The 22909-nt window shown below is 33.4% G+C and overlaps 1 protein-coding gene across 1 annotated transcript; it reads right to left on the bottom strand.

Moving 5' to 3' along the window:
• Positions 1-11025: 11025 nt before the first annotated feature.
• Positions 11026-13912, bottom strand: LOC114759607 (pentatricopeptide repeat-containing protein At1g56690, mitochondrial-like). The gene has a single exon (XM_028948815.1). It carries the CDS (start codon positions 13618-13620, stop codon positions 11509-11511), a length of 2112 nt encoding a protein of 703 aa, XP_028804648.1. The 5' UTR covers positions 13621-13912; the 3' UTR covers positions 11026-11508.
• Positions 13913-22909: the final 8997 nt, after the last annotated feature.

Raw genomic sequence — 22909 nt, 5'->3', positions numbered from 1 at the left:
CATAACTTTTCTGTTAGCTCGGGATATGGATGAACTGTTTTAATTAGTTTGGGACACTGGATGCACCGAAAATTACTTTAGGACACTAGGTGCATTTGGGAAAATAGTTTGGGGTACTGGGCGCACCTTAACCCAAAAAAAAAAAAGAAACCCTAATGATTTATAAGTAATGAAGAAGCTCCAGCCTCCAAACTCCTCTCCCTTTTGCGGCACGCCTCATTTTTTCCATAAACACCACACAAAAAAAGAAACCCTAATGATTTATTAGTAATGAAGAAGCTCCAGCTTCCAAACTCCTCTCCTTTTTGCTGCACGACTCTTCTCTCTAGGCTCCTTGGAGCAACAATATCACGATCAGTCAGTCACCACTCCCTAGTTCCTCTAATCCTTTCTTCACCCATGTCATGTTTTTTTTTGCTGCCTTCCTCCTTCCCCCTGCTATTTTTTTATGCCGCTTTTCTTTTCTTCTTCTTTCTCTCTTATCTCAACATTGCTGTCACCGTCTCCTTCCCTACCATCGAGCCTCCTCATCGGCTCACCCTCTGTAAGACTCAACTCTCCTCCACCCTTACTCACTCAGTTTTCTCTGTTCTCCCACTCTCTCACTAGTCGAGCCCTAACTTGACTCTCTCTCAGTCTCAAATCTCAGGTTTTCAGGCTGTCGGAGAACGACTAGAGACAAAGACCAAATAAGAACTGAATCTAAAAATGGTTACTGTGGACTTGTTATTTGTTTATGCTTAGATCATAACTTCTCTTCTTGGCTATCTATCTGCTTCATTTTAACACATATCTTAAGGGGGGCAAAAAAAAAAGGAGCAGTGTCTAAACAGGTTCCCATGACCCGTTTTAACCCGCCCATCTATTTCTGCCCATTTACAAGGGCCAAAACAGGTTTATTATGGGTATGGGCTATCTTGCACCAATATAACTTTAAACGGGCAAGTTACGGGTTAGGGGACGGGCTGCCCAACCCGCCTGTTGCTCTGTCCGACACCAGGCACGAACTTAAAAGGAAAGGTGTTAACAACACATGAAAATTCCATCATATATTATTATATCCATATAAAATCCACTTAAATAATTCAAAAAAATTTATTAAATTACTTAATTGTAATATATATTATATAATTTTTTAAAATACTTATTGATTATTATATTATATATCAATTTATAAATAAGATAAATTAGTTTTAAAAATAAATAATATAAATAGTTTATAATAATTTTTTTTAGTTTTTTTAATTTTTTAAAATTATTTAGCTAAATCTTATATTAATATCAATGAGTATAGACGTTCTGCCAAATTCCGTAATTCACAGTCAAGATAACGCCTCATTTAATTTTATGCTACATGTAACATGCTAGATTCGCACACTTATATAGTGTGTGTTTGGTAAGGCCTTTCAGGGGAGGAAAAAATACAACCAGTTTTTAATATTAATTTTTTCATTTTTTATTTTAATCTTAAATATAAGATTTTAATTTATTTTAATTTTCAAAATTATTTTTTAAAGATAATTTTTGTAATAATGGTAGTTCTAATCAATACACTTGATTAGCAAGGGTATTTTAGGAAAGACAACACATATTTATTACAAATAACTAATTTAATTAGTTTTCGTAATCTACTCAAATTAATTAATTAGTTTTTATATTACAAACTGAATGTAGTAGTTTATAAGGGTGATAAATCAGTTTGTAAATTTGAGAGCTATTTATTTAAGCTTTTGGCCAATATTACTTATAGGTCAAAAGCTGTTTTTTAAGCATGATTACAAAAGAGCTTTTGAAATTAAAAGACATTTTTATCTTTATATTTATATTAGTCTTATGCTTCTCTCTATGTAGTCATTGTGCTTTCTGATATGTTTTTAGTTATTTATTTTTGATATTCTTTTAACTAAAAATATTTTTTAACAGTTTTTATAATATTTTTTATTTTTAATATTATTTTTAATTTTTTATTTATATAAAATTATGCAGAGAATTAATATTATTTAGTTTAAAAATTTTCACGTTACTATTAATCTAGTTTAAATATATTTTATCCATTAAATATAACTTTTTTTCTATTATAATAATTTAAAATTATTATATTTTATAAATTCATAATCTTAATCATTTTTTATTATTTAATAAATTTCATAAGTATTTTGATTATTCTACAAACTAAATTATTTATTTAATCATAATCCAAACAAATTTTTTTAAAACTAATTTTAAAAAAAATTAATTCAAATATAAATCATGTTATCTGATTTAATTTTCATCCAATGGCAACACTGTCTGTAACTTCCCATGCGGGCAGCATAGTTGCACTTGCCGTCCACAACGTAACTCGATTACGATGCTCGTCCCGCATGTATTTTTTCAAAAGCTAAATTAAAAATAAGTTATTTTTTTTATTACCAATCAACCGACCCAATAGAATGCAGTGCGCGCGATTGCAGAATCAAGACATAACAAGATTAGTCGCCTAAAACTGGGGAGTACAGATTGCTTCCATGACAAGTTTACATAATCAAATAAAGATACTCTCAAGATATGCAAGATATTAAACATTTTCTTCACAACTCTTTTTTAATTTTTACCTTTAGGGACAAGTAAATCTTAAAAACTTATACTAAATTTTTGGATCGGATCTGCTCATTTTATTGAAAGTGTAAAAACATTCTGATCAAATGTTCAAAGATTATGATCAGTTGACTAGGTCAAATAATTTAAATAAGTAATCAATCACTTATAATATAAATTAAATAAATAAATTTATATTATCTAAATTAAATATATATCTTGTTATATCTGAAGTTAATTTTGGATTCAAAATTTAAATTCAAAATGTTAAAAATATATTTGAAAATTTAAATTTAAATTGATGAATATGATAGATATTTTGTCTTTTCAGAATATCCTAACCAAAGCTATAAGTAGAAGCTTCGAGTTTTCTCAGTAATTAAATTGTTCAACTATCTCTTCTCTATTATATTCTCTCCAGTCGTGGAGTTACAGTATGCATTTCTTGTTTATTTTTAGGGTTAAGGTACGCCTAGCATCCTGAACTATTTTTCCAGGTGTGCCCAGTGTTCTAAAGTAATTTTCGGTTCATCTAGTGTCCCAAACTAATTAAAACGCTGCGTCCATATCTCAAGCTAACAAAAAAGTTAAGTTTGACCGTTAACTTACTGACTCAGCCGAAGGTTGACTAAAAAATCCTACATGGCGGGCATGCAGGTGTCTGATGTGTATTATTTTGACTGGCTAAGGTGCGTCCAGCACCCCAAACTATTTTTCCAAGTTCGTCCAGTGTCCTAAAGTAATTTTTGGTGCATCTAATGTCCCAAATTAATTAAAACGGTGCGTCCATATTCCAGGCAAAAAAGTTAAGTTTGATTGTTACTTTACTAACTCAGCTCAAAGTTGACTGAAAAATCCTACATGATGGACAAGCAGGCTTCTAATGTGTATTATTTTGACTGAAGCTCTCGAGACAAGCCAGATGGCAGCGGGTGTTTTCTCAGGAGGCGATAGCGACGTTGATGGAGTGACTAAGGGGAAGTTTATTGTGTTCTACTAGGAGGAAAGCAAATACAAGTCGGATGAGGAGTTGACAGAGACGGAGATGGAAGTGTGTTGTGACGGTAGTTGCGGTTTCAAATCGGAGTGGTGGAAGAAATGGGATAAAATGTTAAAGACGAAGATGGGATTGAATGGGTGGTACATATACCAGGATTTAAGAGGATAGATCGGTGGTCTTTCTTTTGTTCAAGTTTAAAAATTGGCAAAAGATAAATGTTAGAAGAGGAGGAAATAAATTGAATTTTCAGTCAAAATAATATACATTAGATGCCTGCGTGTCCTCAATATAGGATTTTTCGGTCAACCTTCAGCTGAATCAGCAAGGTAATAGTCAAACTTAACTTTTCTATTAGCTTGGGATATGGACACACTGTTTTAGTTAGTTTGGGACACTGAATGTACCAAAAATTACTCTAGGACACTAGGTGCACTCGGAAAAATAGTTTGGGGTGCTGGGTGTATCTTAATTTGTCAAAATAATACACATCAGACGCCTACATGTCCACCATGTAGGATTTTTCAGTCAACCTTCGGTTGAGTCAACATGGTAATGGTCGAGCTTAGCTTTTCTGTTAGCCTGAGATATGAACGTATCGTTTTAATTAGTTTAGGACACTGAATGCACTGAAAATTACTTTAGGACACTGAGCACACCTGGAAAAATAGTTCGGGGTACTAGGTGCACCTTAACCTCAATTTCAATCAATATAAGATGCATATGGATGAGTTCACTATTGTCTCCCTAATCATAGACAAATTTCCTTCTTTATGAAAAGACTTCAAAAAGAGTCTCAAACATAAAAAAGAAGATATTTCTCTTAAACAATTAGAAAATCATCCTCGTTTAAAAGAAGAATATAGAAAGCAAGATGCTGAAAAGGAAACTAATGCTCAAGAGAAAGTGCATGTGGTGGAGCAAGGACAATCTAACAAGACCTTAAAGAAAAGAGGAAAGGATAAAGATAAATCCCAAGCACAGGATGGTCATAGAAATAAGAAAAAGAAAAGTAATTGCTTCTTTTGTAAAAAGGTGGTCATTTCAAGAAAGATGGTCATTTCTTCAAAAAGAAGAAACAGAAAGAAAGTTATCTGCAAAAGACGACAATTTTATGGTAGTAATTTCTGAGATCCACCTATTTGATAATGATGAATCATGGTAGGTAGACTTTGGTACCACACATGATGTCTGCAAAAAGAAGAACTTCTTCAAAACATTGAAGGAGCAAGATGGAGATGTACATTATATGAAAAATGCTTCAACTATCCAAGTCAAGGACAAAGGGATGATAGAAATTAAATTCATTTCTAGAAAAACTCTTACTTTAAGAGATGTCTACTATGTACCAAAAGTTAGGAAGAATTTAATTTCTCTACCTTTACTTAATAAATCTGGGTTTAAATCTATATTTGAGGTAGACAAGTTTGTTCTTATTGAGGGTAGAATATTTGTGGGCCAACATAATTTTTGTGACAACATGTTTAAATATAATGTTGCTAAAGTTAATAATAGTATTTATAGTTTTGCTTATATTGTTGACTCTTGTGATTTGTGGCATTATCATTTGGGTCATATTAATATTGTTGATTTCTGTGATGAAACTTGACTTGATTCCAAGGCTACTATTAATCGTGACTCTTACACTAGTTGCATATTGAGTAAAATAACAAGAAAACCCTTTCCTCGAGTAGAAAAAAGTTCTAAAATATTAGAAATGATTCATTATGACATTTGTGATTTGCATGTTTGGCCTATTTTGGGTGTTAAAAAGTATTTTGTGACTCTTATTGATGATTGCACTAGATACTGTTATATCTACTTATTGTACTCAAAAGAAGAAATCTTGGACAAATTTAAGACCTTTAAAACTAAAGTAGAACTCCAATGTGAAACCTTTATTAAATGTTTAAGAACTAATAGAGGAGGAGAATATTTTGATCCAAAATAGTTTGAGTCTATTAGGATAATACATCATGTAATTTCCCCTTATTTCCCACAATAAAATAGTATAGCTAAAAAAAAAAAAGGGGTTCCAATTGAAATAGTGAATGCCATGTCATCTAACTGCATATCATACATTAAATAGAGTTCCTAATATAACCCTATGTGAATTATGGAAGAAAACAAAACATAATCTCAATTGTTTTAGAGTTTGGAGATGTAGGGCAATAGTTAAAGTTTTAGAACCCAAAAAGAAAAAATTGGGTGAAAAGGGAGTTGAATGTATCTTTTTAAGATATACTAAAAATAGTAAGGCATATCAGTTCTTGGTTATTAAACCAAATGATTCAGACCATATTAACAAAGTCATTGAATGAAGGGATGCAATGTTTCAATAAGAAAGGTCTAATCCAATCCTTAAACCCAATGGCGTTTCTCATTCCGTTGAGAAAACAAATTAAGAGGAGAATGTTTCTAATGGCGCTAACTTAGAAGAAATAGAACTTAGAAGAAGTAAAAGGGCTAGAAAAGCAAAAACCTATGGTTCAAATTTCTTCATATTAACAAAGTCATTGAATGAAGGGATACAATGTTTCAATAAGAAAGGTTCAATCCAATCCTTAAACCCAATGGCGTTTCTCATTCCGTTGAGAAAACAAATTAAGAGGAGAATGTTTCTAATGGCACTAACTTAGAAGAAATAGAACTTAGAAGAAGTAAAAGGGTTAGAAAAGCAAAAACCTATGGTTCAAATTTCTTCATGTTTCTTGTTGAGGGGTTGAAGGAAGAAATAGAAAATTATTCATCTGTTTGTTTTAATTTAAAAAATGATATTGAAATATCTAAGAAGGCTATGAAGTCTCAAGATGCAATTTTTTTGGAAAAAGGCTATATAAGATGAAATAGATAATATAACTTGGAAATTAGTTGATCTCCCACCTAGTTCTAAATCTATTGGTTGTAAATGCATTTTCAAAAAGAATTTGAAAGTAGATAGATTTATAGATAAGTTTAATGCACGGTTGGTTGCTAAGTGCATTACACAAAACGAAAGAATAAACTATTTTGATATATATGTACTAGTTACAAAGGTTTCCACAATCGGAGCACTAATAGCACTCACTTCCACATACAATCTTGTTATCCATCAAATGTATATTAAAACAGTTTTTCTTAATGGAGAGTTGGAAGACGAGGTGTGTATGATACAACCAGAAAGATTTGTGGTCCTTGGTTAAGAACATAAGGTGTGTTAGTTAATTAAGTCTCTTTATAGACTTAAGCAAGCCATTGAGCAATGGTATAAAAAATTTAATGAGGTAGTTCTAGCAAATACATACAAAATCAATAAACCTGACAAATGTGTTTATAGTAAGTTTGGTAATGGGAAAGGTGTCATGATTTTTTTTTGTATGTAGATGGCATGTTAATTTTTGGCATAATTTGAATAAAGTAAATAAAACAAAGAAATTCTTGTCTGCAAGTTTAACATGAAAGATATGGGAAAAGAAGATGTCATATTAGGAATTAATAGGGATAATAATTGTTTTGGTTTTTTCCAATCTCATTACATTGAGAAAATATTAAAGAAGTTTAATTGTCTTGATTGTTGTCCTCTTTTGCTCCATGTGATTTTAGTATAAAATTAGTACCAAACAAAGGTTATCCTGTGAAACAACATGATTATTTAAAGATAATTGGATGCTTGATGTATGCCATGACATGTACAAGACCAGGTATAGCATATGTTGTAGGAAGGTTAAGTAGATACACAAGCAATCCAAGTTAAAATCCTTGGCATGCTATGGATAGAGTACTAAGGTACTCAAAAGAAACAGTCAACTATAGTTTAACCTATAGTGGTAATCCTTCAATTTTGCAAGGTTATATAGATTCCAGTTGGATAAGTTATTCAAAAGATCATGCTTCCACAAGTGGATGAGTCTTTACTTTAGATGGGGTGCTGTTTCTTGGGGATCTAAGAAATGAACTTGTATTATAGACTCTACCACAGATTCTGAGTTTATAGCATTGGCTGCAAGTAGCAAGGAAGTAGAGTGGCTTAGAAACTTGTTACTTGGAATTCCTATATTGCTCAAGCCAATTGCATCATTATTATCCATTGTGATAGTCAGTTTACTCTTTTAAGGGCTTATAGCCAAATTTATAATGGAAATCATGACATATTGGATTGAGACATAGTTCTGTGAAATATTTATTTATGATGTAGTAATCTCCATAATTTATATAAGATCAGAATTAAATCTTGCAGATCCTTTGATGAAAGGTCTACTGAAAACATCAAAGGGGATGGGATTGAAACCCTATAAATCCTGATCACCGATAGTGGAAACCCAACTCACACTTGATCATCATATCAAATCTTGAGTTCAATGGTGAAAGTATGTTGTTAGAGTGATTGCAAGTACTTGACATGTTTATACATCCCAAGGTTGAAAAGTACTTGGTAATCATGAGATTTAAAAGGGAAAGGTTTAGCTTTAATTTGTCTCTTAATAGACCTGTAAGCATATATTTACTGGAACATTAATCATGATGGTGCTCTTAACAGAGTCTACATATGTAAGAGTGAAGTGAGGCCGCTTTTAGGAGTTTAAGGGCTTGACTCTGAAAACTCTTCATGAAAAGGGCAGGGACACATGACCATAAAAGTGTCATTTTAAGTGGCATACAATTATTCGAGATCCCATACGTGAGTCATGCACACGTGTTCATATGGGATAAATAGTTCAAAGCTTAGCCTACTATATTATTTTAGATGGGTGAAATCATGTCTTATTTAGGCAAAGATTTAAATACTTGAGATATCTTTACTGAGAACATAAGATTTCTAAAGTGATAAGAGTTTGGGTTCATTTTAAAAATGGTGGAGATTGTTGAAATATTTTTAAAATGAAGAGATGCGTTTTTGAAAAGTCATGTCCTTATGTAAATTTATTAAATTAATAAATTTATATGAGGGGTTATGTCTTCATATAAATTAATAAAGTTATTTAAATGGTTGTGTTTCCATATAAATAAATATATTTATATGAGGGATTGTGTCTTCATACAAATTAATATATGTATATGAAGGGTTACGTAAGAAGTTACAATACTAAAAGACCCTGCTTATTGAATATATTTTATTTATTTAAATTATGTCAGTTCATGAACCAATATATTGTTATAACTTTTTATTTAATAAGATATTATTTCAAAAGATATCTCTTGAAGGTATTATTCCGTGATCTATATAAACCCCTTACCATCACTTCATTTGAACACAAACACAAAGATCAAACTCATTGTCTCTGTCTTTGAGTGCAAATAGTGATAGAGTCAAATCATCACTTTGTAAAAGCCATTGTTGTCTTCACTTGAATTTTAGAAGTCCAATCCATATTCAATAATCTTTATTATATCTTGAAGAAAATTTTCTAGTCAATCCAACTTGCATCATATAAGATACAAATAGATAGGGGTGAATTAAGCCTAAAGAAAAGTGTTGCCTATGCCTTGAAAATATTGTGCACCACTTTCTTCTTAATCTCTTACTCTTATACTCTTCGGAGAACTATTCTTGCTAACATGTTTTAAGACTTTAATTTTCCTAGGTCTGAATTGTTAATAAAAATTGTTGTTAAAGAATCAACTTTTGTTAATTCTTATTCGTTTTACGTAATATCTAAAGAATTATTATCATCCACTTCAAGTTTTAGGACTTTAATTTTATACAAATGTGAACTATTAATAGAAGTTGTTATTGAGAAATCAATTTTTGTTAATAACTTATTTATTTTAGGTAATACTTAAAAAATTGTCATCATTCACTTTTATATTTTAAGGAAACAGTGTCTTTTACTAATATTTTAATAATCTAAATTAGTCACCCACCTTGATATGATATTATGCAAATTCAGTTTCCTAATTTGTCGTTTATATATTTTGAAGGTCGTTTGTGGGATTTTTCCTTAATTTTTTCATCAGACAAAAATTAAAAATTAATTTACACATGTGATATATATAATTTATTCCACTATATATGCATAGACAAGGTAGATTGAAGAGGAGCGTCGCACACTGATGTTTCTTTTTTCTTTTTTGGGAATACAATAATCCGTTGCTAAAAAATGCTTTTTGCTCACTCATTTTTCCTTTCTCCAACATTCACGATAATCAGCTCTTGTCTTGGCTTATAATCTGGATGGATGATATTTGGCTAATAAATTAGTTTCCATTTGCAAAAATTCTTGGCTTTTAGTTCTCGTATGGATAAATGCTAATGGTCAAGTGTGAGTATAAAGTAAGAATAAAAGTTTTTCCTGATCCTATTTGTAAATTATCTCATTAAATTTTTAATATGAATGTACTATTTTATTATTTACTTATTATATAGTGAAGATAATTATTTTTTTTAAAATTTATATATTAAATGGAAGTAAAATTGAAAAGTTGTTATATTTTAAGGAAGAGTTTATGTATTTTAGTATTTTTCTTAATTTATGTAAACATGTTGGAAACGCCTTATAAATAATATTAGAGGGGTATGTTCTTTTCATTGTCTTGGTCACAATTCGTTGGAACATACTACTCTCTTCATTCTCTTTTATAATTTTCTTTTATAAAAAACAATTATCGCATATGATTTTTTTTTTCTATTTAAGTATTTATAAGAAACATAGATAGTTTGGACCTTCATCTCTCAAAACAAAGATTACTAGCTTCTTAGATAAAAAGCCAATTAACTAGTTTAAATATAGAGAAATTAGTTTTTTGCCATTATTGTCCGTATTGGTTGCCTTTAAATGCCTCTCAGTCTAATCATCTATATTGAAAAATACCATTGCGCAATTTAAAAAATGTCAGTACGTGCGTGGTAAGATTATACATATTGTCAATTCAAAATTATATAAGAATATAACACTAACCATGAGAATTAGTAAATTTTATTTATATTAATAATAAAAGGAACATGTTACTCTTACATAGTTATGTATTTTGTAGCTCAAACCTTACATGGAAATAAAGGACAAAAATAAATAATTTACAACAAAAACATAAAAAGCGAATTGATGTAATTACAAAATTTAGTTAGAGATATTCTGATATTAATTTTTTCTTTAAACATTTGAATCGTTTTTGGTTATACCTTTGTCCCCCCTCCCCCGAGGTTCAGAAGGCTGTTCAACTTTACCAATAAAGGCTAGGACTCTGACTTGATAATTTATTGGTCCCTATCAAAAATTAAACCCCTGAAATTAAGCTCATTTGCCAAACCCTTTTCGAACTTGATTAAATTACAGCTAGGACCAACACAAGTAAAAGAGACTTGAGCACTTTAAACATCATGTCTCGGGTTCGATTATCAGAATGGTATATATGGAAAAAAACATTATTGGGAGGGGTTTCCCCTACGGCCTTTAACAGTATCCCAAAATATTAGTTTCTCATCATTTAGGTGAAAGGATACTCTGAACAACCAAAAAAACAAATTACAGCGAGGATTCCAAAATCTTATCCGCTCCTCATTTTCAGCATGTTTTCCTCATGCTGCAATGATGATCAAGGCTTTCAACCATACATCATGCTTGCGTTTGAACTTTGAACAGTTCCCAAAAAGTGCTATGGCCTGTGGTCATTAAAATGGAAAAGAATGCTTTGATTTTGAATTTTAAAACTTGAAAAATGTAGGGAAAGAAAAAGAAAGCAATACGCAGTCCGAGATAGGGCAAACAGTGTTCATAGAGCTTGAATGAAGCCGGGGCTACAGCAGAATGTATTCTAAAGGTTATATTGATTCCCAATGGCATTCATCACCTTTTCCACCAGAGAAACTTGAAAATTGCAAATCCATTGCTACAGCTCCCAAACGAGAGGGTATATAAAAATTTAGCCCTTGCTTTGCATGCAGAATAAAAAGGACAAGAGATTCTCATTGGATCCTACTCATGCCTGGCTATATGCATTTTGCTTCTACTTTCCATCAGTTACCAATAGTCTTTGCAAGAACAATAACCATCCTTGAAGTGATGAAATCTATTAGCATCCCTCAAAATAATCTCCCTTCCAGTTACTTTTGCAATTAATTTGATTGCAGAATGGCAATCACCACAAACCCGTAAATTTTTCATTACCCGGATCCGCATTCCTTGGGGCACTTTTAAAAGTCCATATGCTACGGCCAATTTTTCACTATGATAACCTAAGCTATGAGCCTTCTCTTCCTCATCCACATCATGAAGCACAAAGCTACGATCGGGACAGTAGCCAGCTTCCATTATCAATCCACCTAACCTTTCCAACATTTTCATTATAGAATGTTGCTCGGGGTGGCCTTTGCTATCTCCCCCAGTGAACATATGCACCTTCTTCTCCACCTCAATCCAACTACAGCCAGGTGATTTGCTGACATTCATAGCTCTAATTTTTTTCCTGAGGATCTCAACATGCCCCCATCTTCCTCTAGATGCATAGAGATTGGAAAGCAAGACATAAGGCCCAGAATTTTTGGGTTCAAGCTCTGTTAGTTTCTGCACGGCAACTTCAGCCACATCAATATCCATATGGATTTTGCATGCACCGAGCAATGCACCCCAAATAATAGCATCTGCTTCCATTGGCATGCTTTCTATTAGCTTCATTGCATCATTTACCTTGCCTGCTCTGCCAAGTAAATCAACCATGCAAGCATAATGTTCTATTCCTGGCTCCACTTGATATATGCTTTTCATTGTTTCAAAGAATTCAAGTCCTTGTTTCACCTTTCCACAATAACCACAAGCTGAAAGAACCCCAACAAAGGTTACATTATCTGGTGAAACTCCAGAGGAACACATTTCATTGAAAACATCTAAAGCTTCTTCTCCCAAACCATGTTGAGCATAACCTGTGATCATAGAGTTCCACATGACAACATCCTTAAAAGCAAACATTTTGAATATAAGGTTTGCTTTCATAAGATCACCACATTTAACATACATCGTAATCAAAACTGAGGCAACATATAAATCATGATCAAATTGGGATTTGACCAACTGAGCATGAACCTCTCTACCATAATCAAGACTAGCAAGACTGGCACAAACAGAAAGAACACTGATCAAAGACGGGAAGCTCAGCCCAACCCCTTCTCTTTGCATCCGTATAAACATGTTTAGGGCTTTCAACTCAAATCCTTTTCGCTCATAAACTTTAATTATTGCACTCCATGTTCCATCGTCCCTCTCCCTCATTTGTTCAAAAACCTGTCTTGCTTTGGCCACCTCCCCACTGAGACCAAAAGCCATGATCATTTCATTACAAGCAACAATTGACTTTAGTGGCATAGCATCAAAAAGCTCTGAAGCCTCTTCAATCCGCCCACAGTGAGTGTAACCCATTATCATAACTGTCCAAGACACCTCATTTTTTTCAGGCATCACTTCAAAGAGCTTCCGACCAATGTCCACCTGCTGATAACGACCATACCCCGAAATCATTGTCGTCCAAGTAATGATATTCCTTTTTGGCATTTCATCAAACAGTTGGCGAGCTTCAGCCAACCGGCCTTGTTCACAATATCCTCCAATCATATTAGTTATAGCCACTACATCTTTTACAGGCATGGTGTCAAACAACTTGCGTGCATCTTTAAGCCGACCTCCTTGTAGCAATCCACCCAACATTACTGTCCATGACACCACATTCTTTTCAGGCATATGCCAGAAAAGTGATTCTGCCTCTACAATCATACCTTGTTGCACGTAGCCCCTAACCATTGCAGTCCACGAAACAACATTTCTCTCAGGCATCATATTAAATATTTCCCTTGCTTCATTAATCATCCCATTTTTTACGTATCCAGAAATCATACCATTCCAAGAAATTTTATTCTTCTCGGGCATCCTTTCAAATAGAAATTTGGCTTCATGAGGCTGATTGTTCTGGAAGTACCCAGAAATGATGGCATTCCAAGAAGCAATGCTTCTTTCATGCATTTGATCAAACACCCTTCGAGCATTCTCAATTTGGCCAGTGCGAGAGTACCTCGCTATCAAGGAATTCAATGAAATTGCCGCACCAGTGCAGTATAATCTGCAAGCGCTGAAGATTACGCGCATAGATGAACGCCACAAGGTTGCAGAACTAATGCGAATATCATGCCACAAAGGATTGGTCTTTTGTGGTCCAACTTCTTTACTAACGAGCTATCAAATGTTAAGCTTTATACTAAGAAAAGATGGTCTACAAATTAAAGATTCAACCAAGAGATGTTTCACGAAGCTTAGATGACGAAGAAAACCTTTGGAAAATCTGCGACGCCCCTTTCCTCTTCTTCTAGCTCCGTTCCGAGGCTCTCCTCTTGTTCCTTTCGCTTAGCGTAGTCCCAACTCCAATGTTCGTATACCAAGCAAAAGGCGAGAGATAGATCGAGTGTAACCTCCCCACCCCCCCCCCCCCAAAAAAAAAACACTCTGTTTCGTTATAAGCGGGGCTTGGCACGTTGTTGGCTTGCTGAGCTCCGGAAGACCGAAACGCCGAGTCGCCGACCGAGGAAGGAGCAAAACGAAGGGAGAAATTCTCAAATACACTACGTGTACCTTTGACTAATAAAATTATAACACGTGATGTATTTTATCCTATGTGTAATCCTACCTGTAACTGCTCCCTCTCTCTACCATTTTAATTATTTTTTTAGGAAACTGTGCTTCTTTTATCTCTCTCTTCTGCAATAACTTTCTGAAAATTCCTCTCCTTCTTACTACCCGCTCCTTCCATCTCTCTTTCGTCTTTCCCTCAACCTCCACACTCCCATTCCCCCTTCGTTTTCATACATCACATCTCTAACAGGCCACAAGTTTCTCTCCCTTTATGATATTTTTAGATCGGATGCAAAGTCGCATCCTATTCCTCTACTTTATTTTCGGATCAAAGAAACTCTCACGAGCAAAAGCCACCGGCGACATGCGGCTACCTATGGAGGGCCTCTTGCTGAGACAAGAGCCAACACAGCCAGTGGAGATGTTCAGGACACAGCAAAAGGTCAACAAAATGTGTTTGCAAAAGAATGAGAGGGATGGAAAGAAAGGGGTAAAGGAAAAGGAGAGAGGGATGTGGAGGTTGGGGTTGGGGGGAAGGCGGAAGAGATAGAAGGAGCGGGTAGTAAGAGGAAGGAGGAGTATTGCCCGCGGGGAGGAAAAAGAAGCACATTTTTTTATTTTCCAAAAAATAATTGAAATAATAGAGGAAGGGAGGAGTTACACACAGGCTTACACATAAGATAAAAATACTCCATCTGTCATAATTTTATTAGTCAAAGCATAGATGAGGTGGTGCACCCAGTATATGTAAGAATTTCTCGAAGGAAGGAGGAAAACTATGAATCAATTTTTTTCTGTCAATTTTCTTAATTTTATTTTTAGTTCCTTGAAAATTAATCTACAAATTTAAATGTGACCCCTTATACAAGGATATATTTTGTTATTATTTATTTTGAGTAAAGATACATTCAAAAGATATTTTTTTAAATGCATCTAATATTCCAAAGTATATATTGATGCGTCCAACACCTTGAGGTATTTTTTTAAATGCATCTAGAACTCTAAAATATTTTTTGTGCAATCTTACACTTGGCAATTCGGGCTATTAGATGCATAAAAAAATCAAGATACTAAATGCATTTAAAAAATATTTTGGACTGTTAGATGCACCAAAATATAATTTACAGTGTTAAATGCATATAAAAAAATTCAGGGATAGACAAAAGTTTCGTCTTTGGTTTCTTCACCATGTGATTAATCATATCACTCGTGCAAACCCACCCATTGAGGAGAGAGAAGAGGATAAATTTTTTCTAGAGGCCATCCACTGATGGTCACTTTATTGTTAAATCTGCATATCATTTTCTCTTTACAAACACTCAAGGGATAGGGAAGTATTAGAGAAAATCAAATCTTAACTCACGGACGACCGCACACAACTTTGTTGAGGGTACAAAGAGGCATTGCATATGATGTGACGTGCCTGTTTGGTTGTACAAATGAGGAAGATTCTATGCATCTAATTAGGGATGGCTCGAATGCTCATCACCAATGACAATTAGTCGTGCCCCATGATGTACGCAAACGTTTTTGTTCTAAACAAGAAAGCTTTGGAATGGATCAAATGGAACCTAAACATGAAGTTGGTCAACCTTTCACCAAGAAGATCCAAGGGGCAACCTCATTTGGCTCCCTTTGTTAGGATATCTGGGTCTTAATATGTAAGAGATTGTTTGATCCTACTGATATGATGATTTGTAGTAATGCTCATGATAGTTTTTTTTTTAGGGCTTGTTGGGATAAGAACTTAATGTCCTCCTACAATTTTTACTCAAGATCTTCTTCTAGTTTTGTAAACACCAATTACATCCATGATGATCATGCGAAGTGTTTGTGGAGGAGTAGTGTGGGATAAAGAAAGAAGTTGGCTTCAAGGTTTTAGTTGCAAATTAACTTGTGTTCACTAGCGATTGAGAAGTTAATTAGATTCATACATGGACTCCAATTATGTTGGTTAAAAGGCTATAGGCATATTGTTCTTCACAGTAATTGTATTGAAGCTCCATCCCTTTTCTGTAGAGCTTGTGACATCAGCAACTCATTCAGAAACATTATAGATGAAGCTAGGTTATTATTACATAAGGATTGGCATAATATGGTTCTTCAACATTTTCATTGCTGAGGATAACTTTTGTATCTTAGATTAACCTCTTTCCAACTTACAAGGAGGGCTTGATAGAGGCGACTAGGTTCTTTTGTTGTTTTTGTGTGTTACTCCTTTGTTTAATGTAATTCAGTTTTTTATTCAAAAAAAATATTTTAAGGTGTTGAATGCAATACAAAATAATTTAAGATTTTAAATGCAGCTAAAGATATGGATGCTCATTACCTTAACCATGTATTTTTGTTTCATTTTTGAAGACTAAAAGTAAAACCATGTAAATGATAATTTGTGAGAGAAATAGTAAGGAATAAAATGATTAAGATTTGCCCAAAAACTCTTTAAGACAAATACGGTCACACAAAAAAATTCTCACTCTACGCCATTTCCTCTCTCTCTATCCCTTCTTAGCATTGTTAACATTTATCAAGGAAAAAAAAAAATTGGACCTGACCGACCGGTTCAACTAACCTATGATCCGATATGGGTTCAGGGTTAAACTAGCCAAGGATTAAACCAATATCAACCCAGTTAAACTAGTAAAAACTAATATAAACTGGTTTTAATGATTATGTTACTATAGGTTCTATTTTTTCCCCTCATTTAGCTCTCAGTATCTCAATCATTATAGATATGAATAAACTTTAATGATAATTTTGGTATCAATGACTATTAATTTTAGTTATTGAGAAATCATAAAGATGAAAATTCTCTATATTGTTGTATTTTCTTATATTATATTATTAGTGATTATTAATGTTATTGTATTTTATTATTTTTAATTAAATTATACTATTTTAATATGACTGATTTGACCTGAACTGACCTTGTTGTCATTTTTACAGTGGTCCATGTTGGCACTGGCACATATTGGCTGCTCAGTGAAGAAGAATTGCTACAATAATATAACTGTGGAATTGAAACATTACCACTCACAGTGTCCTCAATGGCCAAAATAAGCTAAGCAAAATGGTACCTCTATCGTACATCATTTCCTCTTTTTCAAGCACTTCATTGTTGTCGGTCAATCACGCAGACACAAAATAGAGAGGGAGAGAGAATGTGAGGGAAACAAGATAAGAACTCTAACTCAGCATAGTTCCAAATCGTAGCTTTTGAATTTTGTAGTTTCAAAAGAACTTATCCTTTGTTCAGCGATTTAAGTTCTAATTAACGTCATTAAGTATTAGGCTAGATGAATCTTGATTTTGATTCTCATACTTTTACTACATCTGGTTCTAATTATAAGACCTTATTTATAAACTATAAATTAAATGAGATCTTATAATTAATACCGAAGATAGTAATAAATTTTGATTTTGATATCTATATTTAACGGCATTAACTTAGTATCGAAGACCGATTGCCTTATCATGTTGATCATGACAATTTTAACACTATCATCTTTAATGATCTACCTCCGAGATGTAGAGATTTTTGTCAACAAACATAACCTGACTTGTGTCTTATTGCACGGTTTTCACCCTCGTTTTTGTGTTAGAAAAACAAAAAATAGATGCATTGTAATTTTTTCTTAAAAAACAAAAATATGTTGAGCAGTTTTATTTCTAGCTCAATTTAAATTAATGACGTCCTTTTTATTTTTGGTCAAATTTTATGATCCAATTATCACACTACAAAAAAATATGTATTTTCTAACAGTTAAATTATGACGTTTCTAGTAATTTTAACCGCAATAAATGACATTTGTAGCAGTTACACAAGCCGCTAGAAAATCAAGTGTAAGAAACAGTTTTTTAATGGTTAAGGAAACCACTACATAGTATGGTTAAAATGTCAAAAAATTTCTAGCAGTTATACTAACTGCTTAAAAAAACAAACAGGTGCAAGAGAATGTGAGACATTTGTAACGGTTTAAAATCGTTAGAAACTTTGTCAAAATACTTGAACTGCTAGAAAGTTGTGGATGAAATTACATTTTGTCAGGAAACGAAATTTTCATATTGGTGCAAAAAATTTCTAACGGTTGCTAACTACTAGAAAGTTTTGGATGAAATTACATTTTGCCGGGAAATGAAATTTTCAAATTGGCAGCAAAACTTTCTAGCGGTTTTTAACCACTAGAAATTTGATGCCAGGTAAGACCAAATTTAAATTTTGTGAAAATTTTTCCTCTTTTTTTAATTTTTCTAGCCATTTCTGAATTGCTACAAAGTTCATTCTAGGCAAAAAATAAAATAAAATTTAAATGTTTCATTATTAAAAAATATAATATTATAAATTAAAAAACCATTAAATAGATTATATTAGAGAATTTATGTTAATATGTATATTTACCAATGTACTACATGTTATAGATTTGAATTTTGTGATAAATAAAAGTAATTAAATTATAATTGTGTCAAATAAATTTAATTTAATTTAATTTAATACGATAGTTGAATTGGAGATGAGATAGTTTATAATATTGAACCTTAACTCTTATGTTGAAAAGTGGTTAAATCAGTTGAGGAGAGCATGATAAATGTGAAAAAAAATATGAAAGAAAAATATAAATAAATATGTTAGTAAATTATAAATAAAGATAAATAGAAGAAATTAAGATTTATAAAATGAATACCATCTTACTATATAAAGAAGAGGAAAAAAATCACCATATGAGAGAGTAAGAAGAAAAGAGAGAATTATAAAGAAGAGGAGAAGAAGGAAAAGAGATGGAATAAATAAATGAGGAAGTGATATAGTATTTATAGACATCAGCGAGACGTTTCTAGTGGATGTTTACTATTTGCAGTAGTTTTATTAATTTTGTAGCGGTCGTACAGTTTCTAGCGATTCTATAACAGCTACAAATTGCAATTTTTTAAATTTTAAAAAACTGAACCAATTTTAATTTGTACATATTTATTTATGAAAAACAAATTATTTGAATGATAAAATTTTTTGAAATTGCTATTCTTGATCATCATCCTGCCTTAAAAAAATTATTGTTAGAATTATAATATTTTTAGAAAAAATTAGTAATTAGTGGTTAATTATTTAAATAATTTAAGAGAAGACATATACCTGACAATGGCCAAATTATCATCTTCTTGATGAAAGAAGTTTTCAAAATTTGTGAGTTGGAAGGATTTGCTGTCGTAAGTAATGTCACCATCACCCATATCATAAAGATCTCATGGCTTGAGGTGAACGACTATATTCCAGTCTTTATGTCTCTCGTCCTTGACATAATAAACTTGGTGTGCCTCAAAGGCAAGAATATATGGCTCATCATCTTCAAATTTCCCCGTATGAATAAGTCTAGAGAAATTAACAGAGGTGATACCCAAGTGGTCAGTAGTGAGTTCCCGTGAAGTTGTCATATTTGCCCAGGAGCACTTGAACAAAGTTATGGTGAAAAGTTGGTAACTTAACTCAATGATGTCAATTAGCTTTCCATAATAAGTGACGCCTCCAAAGCATATATCGCCTTCACTACTGCTAGCATAACATCTCGTCCCGAATGTCCCGCAAACTTCAGAGTTTTGTGTGAGCAATCCCTAATCACGTCAAACCGTACAAAACTTGAACTCCTTGACATTATACGCAGTAAACCTTCGTGCATGGTCTAACAGATAGACGGAAAGAGTTTTGAATTCATTTGTGTATGGACAATTGTCATTATGTATTCGACGTGCAAACCAATCGGGAAACTCTCTACGGACTCTTTTATCAATGTCAGTGAAACGTGCATGCCCTCATAGCTGCCGCCTGAGGTAATTTCTAAACTCACTACAATGAATTATAATTTGTTAGAAGAGTCAGTAAGAAACAAATATACAATGTAAAAGTTAGTGAGCTTATATAATACTTATTGCATGAAGGGTTCAACTTGGTTGTAGTTTATCAAAACATGTCTGTGTGCCTGCAGTTTCTCTGTGAGAGTGAGTCTGAAGAATTCATATCCTCCAACTGGTTTTCTGATAGGACGAAATAAAGTTGACGTGGAAGGATTAGGAGGAGAATCATCTACACGATGTGGGCGGTTAAAATACGTCTCCATGTCATCAAAGTACCTTGAACAGAAAGTTAGGACCTCATATATGGAATAGCCTTCTGCTATTGACCTCTCAAGCCACGCCTTATTCCTAACATATGATTTTAATTTTTCCAAATACCTGTCGGTTAATATTCCATTAATAATTGTGAGCAATTGAAATAACAATGTCAAATTTAAAGAGGCAGGGATAAAAGATAATCTAGTACCTCTTTATAGGATACATCCATTGATATTGAACTGGGCCAGCAACCTTTGCTTTTCGAACAAGGTGAACAGTCAAGTGAACCATGACAATGAAGAATGATGGAGGAAATATCATCTTCAAGTGACAAAGTGTAAGAATTATTTTATTTTGCAGCTAGTCGAACTCTTCCGGTATCAAGACCTTCACACACAACTTTTGAAAAATGAATACAATTCCACCAAGACCATTGATACATAAGAAGGAAGTGTGTCTCTCAAAGTTACTGGAAGTAACTGTTGCATAAGAACATGGAAGTCATAAATTTTTCACCTAGTAACCTTTCGAGCCAGCAGATCGATGCATCTTGAGATGTTGCTAGAATATCTATCAGGTACTTTTATGTTCTTCAGTGTCGAAAGGAAGATATCCTTGTTTTGCTTCGTCAAGGTGAATTTAGCTGGTTGAAACTTGTCATTTTCATCAGGCCAAGCCTTTTCACGAATTCCGTAGGTCCGTAAATCTTTTCTAGCTGCTAGATAGTCTTTGGACTTTCTAGCTTCATTAAGCAATGTATATAACACATTATCGCACACATTTTTTTTATGTGCATAACATCTAAATTGTGTCGTAGCAAATTAGAATCCCAATAATGAAGAGTGAAAAATATGCTTCTCTTCTGCCATTGCATAGGTTGCGCATCATATGTCTCAGGAGACCGTTGTCCCAATCATTCAGGATCCATGTTCTTGCCAAACTTGATATCAACATCTTCTAACTGCCGCAAATATCCACACCAGACAAAGTAACAGGAGAATCTCTCTTTTCTTGTTTTCCATCAAAGCAAATCAGTTGCAATCTAAATCTGTGTTTGGAATCGAGGAACCGTCGATGTCCTATGAAGCATTACTTGCGACTATGTGGAAGGTGACATGATACGACATCAAAATTGCACTCAGGATAGGTCAACCGATAAGCACGTTCCAGCCAAAGAAAGTTCCCAAACTGGGAAAATTAATTATTGTCCACATCAAAGCTGCACGAAAATTGATTAGTCACTTGTCGTAAGTCATATATCTCAACACCATTCGTCTATAGGTCGATCAATGGTGTATCAATAGTTGGAGGTACACGTCTATATCATTTCATAGTGCTTTCTTGCCAAGAATGATCATGGAAAGCAAAAAGAAGCTCTGTTTCATGCACATCCAAAGTGGGAGATTATATAGAATTAACACCACTAGCCAGATACTGTAGTTTGTGCTCATATTTCTAAAGGGATTAAAACCATCAGTTGCCAATGCAAGACGTACATTTCTAGGATCACCGGCAAAGTCTGGAAATTTCACATCAAACATTTTCCACGTCTTTGAATCTCATGGGTGTCTTAACCTACCATCTGGATTTTCCTCAGTCACATGCCACCTCATCTGCTTAACCACTTTTGATGACATATACATTCTTTGCAACCATGGTTTCAAAGGAAAGTATCTAACAAAATAATATATTGAGAATCTCAAATATTGAACATTTAGAGACAGAACAAGTAACACATTATAATGAATTGTACCTGGGAATTTTGGCTAGTTTCTTCTTCTGCTTTTTCCCCTTCCATACCAACTTATAGCGAGATGTCTTACATCTCATACAAATCTCCTTGTTTGCATCATCTCCCCAGTACAACATATAGTCATTTGGGCATGCATCTATCTTCTCGTAGTTCAAGCCAAGCTTGTTAATAATCTTCTTTGCTTCATAAAAAGATGGAGGGAATTCAGCTTGAGGGAAAGCATCTCCCAATAATTCCAAAAGCATAAACATCACGTTGTCAGTCATACCACACAAGCATTTGATATGATAAAGTTTCAATAAGAATGACAACTTAGAATACTTTGTGTACCCAGAATCAAGAGGCTTATCAGCTTCGCTCATGAGGTCAAAAAATTCCTGGGCAATTTCGTTTCTAAGGACCTCTAGTTGAGGCCTCTCTTCATCTTTATTGGGATCCTCACTTTTGTGAACACCAAAAGCATTATGCACAGCATCGTTCACGGCATTAACTTCTTCCACTTGAGCTCCCATCCGTGAAACTGCTGAAACTGACTCAGCAATCATTTCTGGTAGTTCTCCATGTAGTTGCCAAAATACATACTCTCGCGGGAAGGGCTTAAATATCAAATGTTCTCTAACAATATCTCTTGGATGCCACTTCTTGAAATTACATTTAGGACATGGACACTAAATCTTACTGTTTACGACAGCATTGGCAAAAGAAAAATCCAAGAAATAGTTTAGACCAACCAAGTATTATGGAGTCGACCGGTGCAAGTTGATCCACGACCTATACATCACTAATATTGCTCAAATTTCATGAACATATGAGATGAAAAGCTCAAAGAGAAGTTAAAATAAATTTCAGATGAAGTTCTTCAGCTTATGAAGGAAGCTTCCAATGGATAGATAATGGTCAACATTTTGTAGCGGTTCTAAATCACTAGAAATTTCTAGCATTTATATACATTTT

This window comes from Neltuma alba, unplaced genomic scaffold (assembly GCF_004799145.2).
Source record: "Neltuma alba isolate B1F8T4 unplaced genomic scaffold, ASM479914v2 tig00010875_pilon, whole genome shotgun sequence".
NCBI classification, from domain to species: Eukaryota; Viridiplantae; Streptophyta; class Magnoliopsida; order Fabales; family Fabaceae; genus Neltuma; species Neltuma alba.
The sequence above is the reverse complement of the archived record's forward strand: the minus strand, read 5'-3'. Positions and strand labels throughout refer to the sequence as shown.